Consider the following 11,655-nt stretch of genomic DNA (forward strand, 5'->3'; position numbering starts at 1 on the left):
CAAACAGCCAGTAATCACACCAGCAGCACCAGTGTAAGATGTCCATTCCTGTGAGCCACAGCAGCAAATCCTCTGCTCACCTTCTGGCTTTGCTTCCTTCATCTCCTGCTGTTGTCACCTCAGTCTATTCTCATTTCTACATTCATACCACCTAAATACTTCCCTTTGTACAGCTGAACTGTTAGTGTACTCATTGCTTAATCTTCTGATGTTTTGGTGGAAGTAGCTCTTACCTACATAAATATTTTCTTATTCTTGAAGAGTTAAGGAGGAAGAAGCATATTTGCAAGCCTTCAGAGCAGCACAGTTCTTGTATGCTGAACTCCTCCTGGGTTTGGCTGAAGAGAAACTGTAGAAACCTTTTTTGGGGAAGAGACAAGAATTAAGTTTCTATCCCAGGGAGGCTGTGGCTGCCCCAACCCTGGTGGTGTTCAGGGCCAGGCTGGATGAGCCTTGAGCAACCTGATCTAGTGAGGAGCTGTCCCTGCCCAGGGCAGGGGGTTGGGGCTGGATGATCTCTAAGATCCATTCCAACCTCTAAATTCTATGATTTTAGGTCAATACCATCTCTACTATTTCTCCTCTTGTTCTGGAGGAGTAATTCCTTCCCTCTAGTTTGTACTTTTGCCAAGAGGTGTCAAAACTGCTTCAAAAAAAAAAAGCTTAAAAAAAGCTTGAATTTGATTAATATAGAGAAACAAGACTTTGCCTGACTGATAATAAAACTGATAAATGACATTTGAATTACTTGTAGCAGTAATTTATTACATAAAATATCTTTTATTTGACATGCGATTAGTTGCTGGAAGCATCACTCAATCTGACTAGTTTAAACATGCTCTAAAATGAACCCCCAGTAAAAAACCAGGGCTGTCTGCTCTTGGTGTTATGAAATACACTGATCCGGCAGTGAGGACAAAAATCTGACTTTAAATATTTAAATGATTAATTGGGGTTTTAGTTTTTTTGCCTTTCTAACCCATATAATTACAAGCAAACTCAGGGGAGTTTCTGAGCAAGGTGTTGCAAAGCTGCTTGTTTATCATCCAGGAGTTGTCTGTGATGTTTCCATGGTGTGGTTGGGCTCCATTTATGGGGTTTGTGCAGGTTTTACACCTGATTAAAAATCAGCTGCAGTGACTTTTCTTGTCATTTGCATCTTCCCCCCCCCCACCCCTTGTCTTCATTATGTGGGAGGCTGGAGAATACAGTTTTCTCTTAGAATTAAAAATGGTAACTAGAATCCCCCAAGACCTTTCCATGGAGTCACTGTTTGCTCTGGGAAAATCACCTCTTCCAGCCTCAGTTTCTGCTGTGTTAAATGTGGATGCTGGTGATGCTGACCTTAACTTGGATGCACAAGGCCTAATTAATTGGTGTCAGGAAAGTTAATTCTGAAATGAATGGGGATCTTAAAAACAGTAAGTGTTTACTCTGGAAGTGCAATTTACAGTTGCTGCTGTGGAAATTAAATCTACTTATAGAAAACACAGATATAGGGCTGGAGAAAATGTCCCTTCCATTTGCCTTTTGAGGGTCTCATGTAGCATGGAGTGTTAGTTCCCCAGTGCCTAAGCTGCAGAGTAACTGTGCTGTCAGTGCTTTTTCACTTTCCCTGCGTGTTACTTGTTTTACCAATGGAAAAAATGAGGATATGCAAAGCAGTTGGTGTGAGCACAGAGGTTACAACTGAGAAACTCCTAAGCCTCTCTTCACCCCCCATCTTAGATCAGAGTATTGCAGAGAGAAAGGAAGGTTGAGTGTGGATTTTAGGTAGAGCTGTGACATTCTTCATAACATTGTGAAGTTGCTGTGGTCAGTGCAGAGCCTTTACTGCATCTCTCACTCACTCACTTCTTCTCTCCACCCCCCTCACTTTTTTTTTGTGCCACAAGACAGAATTATTTCACACATCTCTAAAATGAGTAAAATGGCATTTCAGCTTCTTGTCTTTATAGACTCTCTGAACTTTAGGAAAGATCATTCTGGTCCCTTTTCATTAATAATGAAAACCAGGGGGCAATAAAATGTTCTTAGCTCAAGCATTACAGGAATGGAGGGAGAGATGAGTGAGGTGAGAGGGCAAAGCAGACAGGGTCCTACAGGTGTGTCTTCTTTCTGCTCAGAGGTCACCACTGCTGGGAGGTGGGTAGGGACAGCCAGTCAAGGACAGCTGTGGACAGGGCACAGCTGGACCCATAGACCTTCTGAGATTAATTAACTCTTTACAACAGGCAGTTCAGTCTGGAATGAGTTGTCATAGAAGGATATTTTTAGTCAGAAGTTCAGGAGAGAGAGAACTGGACAACCAAGAGACTTCAGATACCAGAAATGGCAGTGGGAGCAGAGTAAGGAGGGGAAAGTGGGATAGATAACTGGGGTTTGCAGCAAGATTAGCCAGAGATCATTTTAAATCCTGACATGTACACAGCCAGTTACTGCAGCTTAGCTGATGTGTGTTAACTCATTAAGTTAAAAAGTTATGATAATGTGATCATGTGCCTAAGCTCCAAAACTGCAACTGCAGCAACCCAAAATACTCCTGGTGACACTATTCACCAGTTCTGACAGAGATGCTCTAATTTGTTTAGATTTCTAGCCAGCAGATAGCTTCAGGAGCTGTGTCCTAAAGCATAGCAAGAAGCTCTGAGTGTCAGTGTGTGGGAGCCAGTGCCTGTCTGTAGACCCTAGGGGCTGGGATTGGCAGGAACTCTTGCCATGAAATGCCTGTAGAAGAGCTCAGCAACAAGCAGTAGGTGAGCAAAGCAGAAAGGAGACCTGTGTCACCCATTTCAGCCAGTTCAGCCTCCCTCTGAGAGCCCAAGTGGAAACTTTGGAGAGCAGAATGCATTTCCGAGACACTGCAGTCCTGTGCAGATTTGGATCTGTCTGTCTGGAGACTACACAGGCCTCCATCTCATCAGTTCTGCCCACATCCTGCCACTGAACTTTAGGCAAGATCATTCTGCATTTTCTTTATTATTAAAGCAAACCGGGGGCAGTGCAACCTTCGCTGAGGGAACTGCGAGGGAGGGGAAGGGATAAAGCTGGTGGAAAACTACAGGTATCTTCTGATTCTGCTTGAAGGAGCAGAGCAGAGCATATCTTTGCTTTGCTCTGTGAAGTCTCTAAGCTTCTGTGCAGAATTGTGTGTTATATATCTCAAGCTTTTATCTACTTCTTTACCTCTCTCTGTAGATACTTAATTGCATATTTTCTCTCTGCTCTTTATGTGTGCTTTGGTCCCTATTTGTAATTGAAGCTTGAAAGACACTGGATCCTTCCTTATTGAAATGGTCCATAATTGCTGACACAGTTTTCATAAACTCATTTATTGCCCTGATAGATTTCTCTTCTTTCTCAAAACACTCCCTTCTTTCCTTTTTCCTGCACTCCTCAGGGGCTCTGGCTCTGTCCCCACTTCCAAAAGGGAGGGTAGTGGAGAACAGGAGGTATTCAGGGAAGGAGTTAACCTTAGCTAGTACCAACCCCACAGGCAGCTATCTGGGTCCAGGCTGCCCTCTGCAAGGAAAGAGCAGGGCAAAACAACAAGAACATTTGAATTGCTGCTGTGATTTGTCTCCCTTGGACACTGCAGGGCCAGTGTCAATGCCACAGGTGTGGCCAGAGGTTTGTGTCCTCAGGCCTGAGGCCTGCACACTGTGTGTTAGTCACTGCTCTGATAAAATGGGTCTGTGAAAATCTTGTCACCAGCAGTTCTGACTATGTTTATTTTTTGATTTTGGCCTTTAGGTCCCCCTGGCTCCAGATGGAGAGATTATGGGGCTTTGGCTATCATAATGGCAGGAATTGCCTTTGGATTCCACCAGCTCTACAAGGTAGTATCTCCCTCACTACTCTTACACTGTGCTCTGAGAGAACCACGTTATGCTCCTTGTGTCCAAATGCTCTTGTTGGTTCTGAGCTGGTGAAGCATCTCTGCTCTCACTGGCACTGCCACTGGTGTGTTTGAGAAATGGAGACACTCAACATGAAAATGGAGTCAAAAAGAGTCAAGCAAACGAAACTAGTGTTTAGTTGTGAATCTCAAACTGCTAGAAACAAGATAATTTTATTGTGTATGGTCTTGCTGAAGTGCATATCCAGTTCCTGGGACCAGTGCTGCACAAGGATCCATGCTAGGTAGAGTTGTGACCTCTTAGATCCAGTCTGTCCTCTGCAAGAGCAGAATGAGGTACAGAGGTAGCAACTGGTTTTTAGCACCCCAAAAAATGTCACTACAAACCTCCTATCTTCTCTCCTGCAACTTCTTTTAGCACTTACTGTAGAGGGAATTTCTCTTCTCAGCCAGATGTGCGGATAAATGATCACTCTCTGATAAAGGCTGAGGTTTAGGGATGGGGTTTGAGGGTGTTTCTGGTAGATTGGAAAGACTTCTTGGCACATCCCCGTTTCCTAAAAAAGTTCCTGTACTCCATGCAGAAATACCTGGTTCCTCTCATCATGGGAGGCAAAGAAGACAGGAAACAACTTCAGAGGATTGAGTCGAACATCTCCGAGATGAGTGGCAGCGTGACACAGACAGGTAAAGATTAATGACTCCATCAATTCACCCCTCAGAGCCTTTCTCCCTGTATCCTCCATCCTGCCAAGACCCCCACCCTTTTCTTCCCCTCCATCTCCACTTTATGTGGTGACTTCATTTATCTGCTCTGAGAATCTGTTCACATTTGCAAATGAAGGCGCCGTCATTTCGGTTTAATTTGAAATTGCTTGTTTACTGTCGGCACGGCCTCAATTAATTATGTTTTTACGGAAAGGCTCCCAACCTCAGAATATTAATAAGGGGAATAAAATGACAGCCTTTCGCAGGGCTGGAAAGTTCATTTTTAATTTCTGCTTCTCTGATGTTTTCAGGGGCTTTTTTTTGGTGGTTTCCCCCCACCCCTCCAGCTGAAAATCCGAGGAAGGGTCAGGAGAGTCTGTAATTACTGTGCCTCCTTGACCTTAGCCACCTTCTCTGTTATTGACTCTGTAGGGTGTCTGTTCATTACCCAATGCCCTAATGATGCTCTGGATTAGCTGTTACCTGTCACACCAATAGAGGTTTTAATTTTATTTATTTTATCAGCTTGTTTACTGCTTGGAAGCTTTGGCTAAAGTACCAAAGCAGGAAAAGTTCTACAGCTGGAATTGGTGTCCAGCAGAACTTCTTCAGTGTTTGCTGAGGTGTAGGAGGGGAATACAGGGTGCTCTCTTGAAATAAAAGGAGGGAAAGCACAAAATGTATTCAGTTGGGTGCAAAAAAGTATGATTTTCAGCAGTAAGTTTGTCAAAGATATTGGGTTGAAGGAGCTGGTGGGTTGGGAGTGGGAGGATGCTAATTACACTTTTTATTGAAGGGTAAGAAGAAAAGCATCTTTCATTTCTCAGGATACCCTGAGGTCAATCCTGAGCAGCCTCTTCCCAGATTGGAGCTAGCCCCAGTGTTTGCCTGCAAGAGGCCAGAGATAGATAAATGATACAAACATTGTATAAGTTCAGGGAGATGTACAAATCATAAACCAATATAATTAGAAGGGAGAGGTTTTGGACGGATATACTGTGGGCTATAGACATCTATACAATGGAAAGATAAACTAGAAATACTGGAGGTTAGATGCAGTGCAGGTAGATTACCCATAGTGCAGATAAATCACATGGATTAAAGTGAGCAGGCGGGCAGAGATAAATTAAATATAGGAGGAATAGAGGCATCTCTGCAGCTAGACAGCAGGAAAGGCATGTGTGAGTGTGTATATGTGTGTATCTCAGCTCAACTCTCTGCTTTTTCCCTCCCAGTCACTCAGTTACAGACAACTTTAGCAGCTGTCCAGGAGCTGCTAATCCAGCAACAACAGAAAATCCAGGAGCTCACCCAGGAACTCGCTGCTTCTAAGGTATCCACTTCCAGCTCCACCTCTAGAGCATCAGCATCTTTGGAACAGCTTGGCTTCCCTTGTGGGCACGTGGAAAGCACCTCTTGTGTTCACAATCCAGCCATCAGCTCTTAATATCCCCAGCCAGTTTCTCTGCCTCTGACGTGGCCTCAGGTGGTCTGGTTAAAGCCCTGGCTGTGAGCTGGGTACTCACTGAGATACATCTCAGAGGGCTTTGCTCTGTGGCTTTGTATGCAGCACATGGTTCTGAGGCCTCAGGCCTGTCCTCAGCTCAGTGTCTTCTGCATTGCATCTGAGCTTAAACAACTGTGTTGTTACTCCGTTGACCAAAAGAGACAAAGACCAGTTGTGCAGAGGCATTGACCAAGAGACAAAGACCAGTTGTGCAGAGGGTTTTTGTGTGTAATATGTAATTTTGCATGTTTGTGTTTCTCCTGTAGCCTTTTACATTGTCCAACCAATGTCTCAGTCCCTTTCAGCCAAGCATACACTTGAATACACTGTATTTAAGTCACTTGCTCAGATCCAGGCCAGGTAATGGCCAAATTCTTACTACTTGGGTTCTTGTTTCAGTGATTTTGGTGAGCTCAGTGTACCATGTGGCCTCATCACAGCCCCATTAGTGACACACAGTGACCCATTCCCCTTGGCTCCTGACTTGACCCTGGCAATAAAACCATCACTTCTGACTAGTTTGTGTTGTTACATGTGTAAATACAAGTAACCACTTTTAACCAAAATTGATTTTCTTTCTGGCAATGAGAATTAGTGCTTTGCATCTCCAAAGTACTCTCTGCCCTTGGCCTAAGCATTCTATCAGTCAAAGTGTTGATGACATGTGAGGTGGATGGATTTGAACGAGTCACATGAAGTCTTCCTTTCACTCACCAGCTTGGGGTTGTTCAGGGCCCAGTGTTCTCTGTACAGGGAGAGATTTGCCTGTGAAATCCCTTAGGCAATGCTTACAGCCTTTTACCTATAGGAACACTTGTCTTCTCCCTTTACCTCTAGATTAATCTCTTACATCCCCTTTGATGGTGTGTAACTGGTGGGCCACAGCTGACTCTGTGGTGTGCACACTCTACAGTAGGAATCCTTCAGTGGCACAGCTGTAAACCTAACCATGAAAGCCAGTTTATGGTCACAACACTCTGCTTCAATTTTCCTTGGGAACTGTGGCCTGACAGTGGCCTGGAGCCAGTCCGGAAATTGGAAAACTGTTTTCAGGTCTTAAGTGTTAAGATTAAGAACACATGTTGAGCTTTAAGAAGGAAAAAGGGCATAAGAGTCTTGGTGGTTTAGAGAGTCTTGAAGAAGTTTTTCCTCCCCCCTCTCTACCCCCTGCACTGAAATGGTAGCACACATTGTTATGATATCTAAACCTCATGTGTACAAAGAAAAACTTGGGCAACCCCACAAACCAAAGAAGAAAAGCTGTGTTTTCTCAGCTGTAATGTAAGTTTTTATATCTGCTTTTCAAACTCCTACTGGCATGCTGTAAAAAATTAAAAAGAGGGACTTTAAGTAATTAAAAAACGTGCATAAAAATTCAAGGCTTGACTTTTCTACAACTGTTTTTAAAGAGACTGGCTAAAAAGCCCCAGATGTCAGATTTTATTTCCAAATCCTAGGCATCTGGCACCATATGTGTTTTGGAAATTTGAGTCCTTTGCAGGCCAGTGAGTGGAAATCACTCCCTTGTTAATGTGCTGCTGTTGCTTTCAAGGTCTTGGAAAGCCAGAACAGTGGCTCCTGGATTCTTGCTGTCTGAGGGCTGTGAGTGTGAATCCCCAGGGAACTCATCTGTGTATATCACAGCTACTACAGCCTGAGCCTCTCCCAGCTCCTTGGGTTCAGAGCCCAGAAGTGGCTGTGAGCAGTGCTGGCTGCGAAGGTGTTCAGGGTTACTCAGCACTAGCTGAAGTCTCTTCAAAGAATGAGTAGAAACAATCAGTTCTGGCTATGTCTAGTAGGAACTGCTGAGGAGGAGTTTTGTCTTATTCCAGCCCTGGCTTTCTTTGATGGGGATTTATTAGAAGTATCTCTGAAGCAAATGCTCACAACTGGGTTCATTCCTAATGGCTTTGAGCTGGAATTCCTATGGGCAGTGCTAGGCATGAGTGTTCTTTGGTCCCATAGCTACAGGAGTCGCTAGAGCGATAGGATGGGGTAACCACAGGCCTTGATGTGTCTTCCAGAACATCCCTCACCTTCCCAAAAGGGTTAAAAGAAAGATTGCCAACAGTATTGTCTGCAGCATGTTCTCCTCATTGTTACCTTCCTGCAATTTCTGCCCACCCAACTGCCTTGCAATATCCAAGGGACAGTGCCTAGTCCAGCTGCTTTTGGAGATAGGCTCTGGTAACTCTAATTCCTCAGACCCAGTAGGGAAAATTTGTGCAGCTTTGAAGCATTGATTTATCAGCTCACCTCTAAACACCACAGACAGAGTGCACATAATCAATTCTTTCTTTCATGATTTAGGAGAAATGAACAAATGGGTTTAAAATAGTTGTTAATGTATAATATTTGAATGTGTTGCCTCAGCTAAGTGCAGTCACAGGAAGGAGTAAAGGACCTGATTCAGTTTTCAGGATCCTAGTTCTAGTTCTGCTCTGGAAATCATTCATGAGTGTCTAATGATTTAGTTTATCTCTGATATGCTGGTGGGAAGCATCCTATGTGGACCCAGTTTTGTCTGAATTCTCACAAGTGTTGGCCTCCTGGAGAAAGAAGTGTCCCCTCGGATGCTTCAGCAGTGATTGTGTGTGGGATGTTGGAGACAAGATCCCACACACATCTGTTTTAGTCCCCCAAACAGGAAGCAAATACTTGAACAGTTTTGGCACCTTGAGACAATTAATATTTCTGATCATCATGGGGATCTGTTCAGGTCCTTCTTTACTGTGGAATTTGTCTTTCTCAGATCTGAGAATGATTTTAAATGATAGAGCCTATATATGTTATCCACAGGACTCAAGATTCCCAGGTGGGAGGATAGCATAGGAAAAAATGACATTGCTGAATTATCTCCAGTTCAGACTCTGATCTTTGTGTCTTGTTCATCATGTTCTAGGCCACAACTTCCACCAACTGGATTCTGGAGTCACAGAATATTAATGAATTGAAATCTGAGATCTACTCTTTAAAAGGACTTCTCCTGAACAGGTATGTGAGCAGAGTGTGGAGTGGGGAGCAGGCTGGGATTCCTCACTCATGGAGAGGAAAGGCATTTCCTCTCTACATCCTGTTACTGCTATTTCAATAATACCACTTTGCACTCCACTATCACTTTCTGTTTGCAGGTCTCAAAATGCTTTTCAAACTTGCCTTAAATCACAGAGTGCTGTGGGTAATTCGTAATGTTTTCCCATTTTGTTCATGATAGAGGAATTCTCAGCCATTCCCCAGTCAGGATCTCTGAGGTGTTGACTGCATCTGCACCTGCATTTTGTTATAGAGTCACTTCTGGATGCAGTTCCTTTGCCCTGTGCCTGGTCAGAGCATAACCAGGATGAACAGAATCACATGTCAGCAGAGCCTGTTCCTCTCAGGTAGCTCAGGTACAGACATCTTACAATGTCTGAAATGTGGTGATAGAAATCCCAGCCCGTGGGACAGTCATAAGAACAGGGATCAGATCTCAGCTCTTGAGAAAATTCCTTTTTTTTTCCCAAGTATGTTAACAGGGAGTTTATCTAGCTTTTCAGCTATTGATCCCTTCACTCGGATATGACTCACTTGTCTCCTTCTCCATGTAACTGAGTCTTCTCAAGTCATCTGCTCCCTAAGAGATAGACTTCAAAGATACATACACAGGCAAGGATGCATGGGGAGGACTAGATCAGGTGTGACTTTTTGCTGTGCTCTTCTTGATGGATGACCCTCTGAGGCCACCAGTGCTCCCTTTGCACTTACATTAGTTCTGGGTGGTCCTTGCATTCTCCTGTTCTGGCTGGACATTATCCTGCTGCTCTCATATCCTTAAAGCCCACCTGGAAAGGACTCAGGACAGAGCAGCCAGCTTTCCCAGCTGGTGCAAGCCAGGATGACTCCACTCACGTCAGAGAAGCTGAACCAGTTTGTGGCAGGCAGGGCCTGGCCCAAACATGTAAAGTGCCTGCTGGGACTAGGAGAAAGGCTCTGGATTGCAATGAGCCAGAGTGCAAGAGCAGTGTATCACAGTGGAGGTGAGAGCCAGGTGGTGAAATTCCTTGGCTCAGGCGCAAGGACCTGGAGTGTCTGACTTCTTGCTCCAGTGGGAATTTTCTTTCCCAATTAATTAGTGATTGTTTTATAGAGGGACGCCCATGTCTTTTCACAGGCAGCATTCCTGAGTGCTAGCTTACTCTGTGAAATTGGCCAAATCAGATGGTTTCAGTGCTTCAGATTGCCCAGCTGGGATATTTCCCTTGTGTACAGGCTCGATTGCTGGGTGCTTGTAAAGCACTTTGAGAATCTGGCTGGAGAGTGAAGTGGCCTTGGTTTTGTTCATTTATGGCAAAGAGACTTGCAGTTTCAGTCCTGCTTTACATGACTTCCCCAGTGCAAATACCATTCCCTCTAATGATAACCCCTCAGTACTTACAATAAAAGCCCCTTTCTCTCCTTTTCTTCCCCTCCCCAAGGAGGCAGTTCCCTCCCTCCCCTTCTGCTCCTAAGATCCCATCGTGGCAGATCCCGGTGAAGCCAAGCTCACCCTCCAACCCTGTTGTTGCCAACCACAACAGCAGCAGTGACATCTCACCAGTCAGCAACGAGTCGACCACCTCATCCCCAGTGAAGGAGAACCACAGCCCCGAGGGGTCCAAGGTCAGCTGCCACCTGCTGAGCACGGACGAGGGCACCAAGGCCGTGATCGACGTCACGAGCCAAGTGCGGATGGAGGTGCAGGGCGAGGAGGAGAAAAGGGAAACCAAAAGGAATGAAGAGGAGGAAGAGGACGATGAGGATGATGATGTCAGCCATGTGGATGAGGAGGAATGTCTGGGTGTCCAGACTGAGGACCGGCGAGGAGGGGATGGTCAGATTAATGAGCAAGTGGAAAAGCTACGAAGACCTGAGGGGGCCAGCAACGAGAATGAGATTGACTAAGCCACCCTGGCTGCTGCTGCTGCTGCTGTACATCTTCCCTAGCCTCCTGCACTGTCCCCAGTGCCTCTCCCATTTTGTGGAGAGAAGTGCTACCATCCCCTCCAGTGATTCTCCCATGATTGACCTTGAGCAGGGTCACGATTGCCTGGTGAACAAGGTGGGCCCTGTTTCACCCAGGGCTTTGCAGTGTTGCAGTGGCTTCTTCTCCCCTCCCAGACCATCTCCCCATGAGCTGGGGTCACTGCCTAGGCTGGAAGACCGATCGCCTTACCATGCACCACAGCTAAGGAGTAAGCCCTCTTACAGAAACACCATCTCCTGAAACAGCCTCTTGCTGCATCCTAGAGCCCTTCTGTCCAATTTCAGAAACAAGGCTGTCCTGAGCTCCTTGGTTTCACAAGCCTTTAATCCCCACATAAGGCCCAAATCAGTTCTCTGTTTCCCAAAATAACTCTCTGGTTTATTTCTCAAACTAGTTAATATTCTGTTGCCAAAAAAAAATTTAAAAAGAGAACATTCTAACCCCAAATTCCTCACCAGATCTCAGTCTTGGCTCTTCTAAGCCTTGTGTCAAGACACTAATTCCTCAAACTACCTAGCATCCAAGACCACTTCATTTCTGTGGGGTCCAAAGAAGACTATTTCAATCCCTGACACTCAT

At 45.0% G+C, this 11,655-nt stretch overlaps 1 protein-coding gene across 1 annotated transcript in view; it reads left to right on the plus strand.

Annotated features, from left to right (window-relative positions):
• Positions 1–11,455, plus strand: part of PEX14 (peroxisomal biogenesis factor 14) — a gene marked incomplete at its 5' end in the record, with an annotated part of 38,288 nt that extends 26,833 nt beyond the window's left edge. The window contains 5 exons of the mRNA XM_009079975.1: positions 3,754–3,839; positions 4,444–4,546; positions 5,803–5,900; positions 8,977–9,068; positions 10,529–11,455. Coding sequence (XP_009078223.1) covers positions 3,754–3,839; positions 4,444–4,546; positions 5,803–5,900; positions 8,977–9,068; positions 10,529–10,994 — 845 coding nt within the window. The remainder of the gene's footprint in view (positions 1–3,753; positions 3,840–4,443; positions 4,547–5,802; positions 5,901–8,976; positions 9,069–10,528) is intronic.
• Between the last annotated feature and the right edge of the window lie 200 nt (positions 11,456–11,655).

Source organism: Acanthisitta chloris, unplaced genomic scaffold, assembly GCF_000695815.1.
Source record: "Acanthisitta chloris isolate BGI_N310 unplaced genomic scaffold, ASM69581v1 scaffold37768, whole genome shotgun sequence".
In the NCBI taxonomy this organism is placed as follows: domain Eukaryota; kingdom Metazoa; phylum Chordata; class Aves; order Passeriformes; family Acanthisittidae; genus Acanthisitta; species Acanthisitta chloris.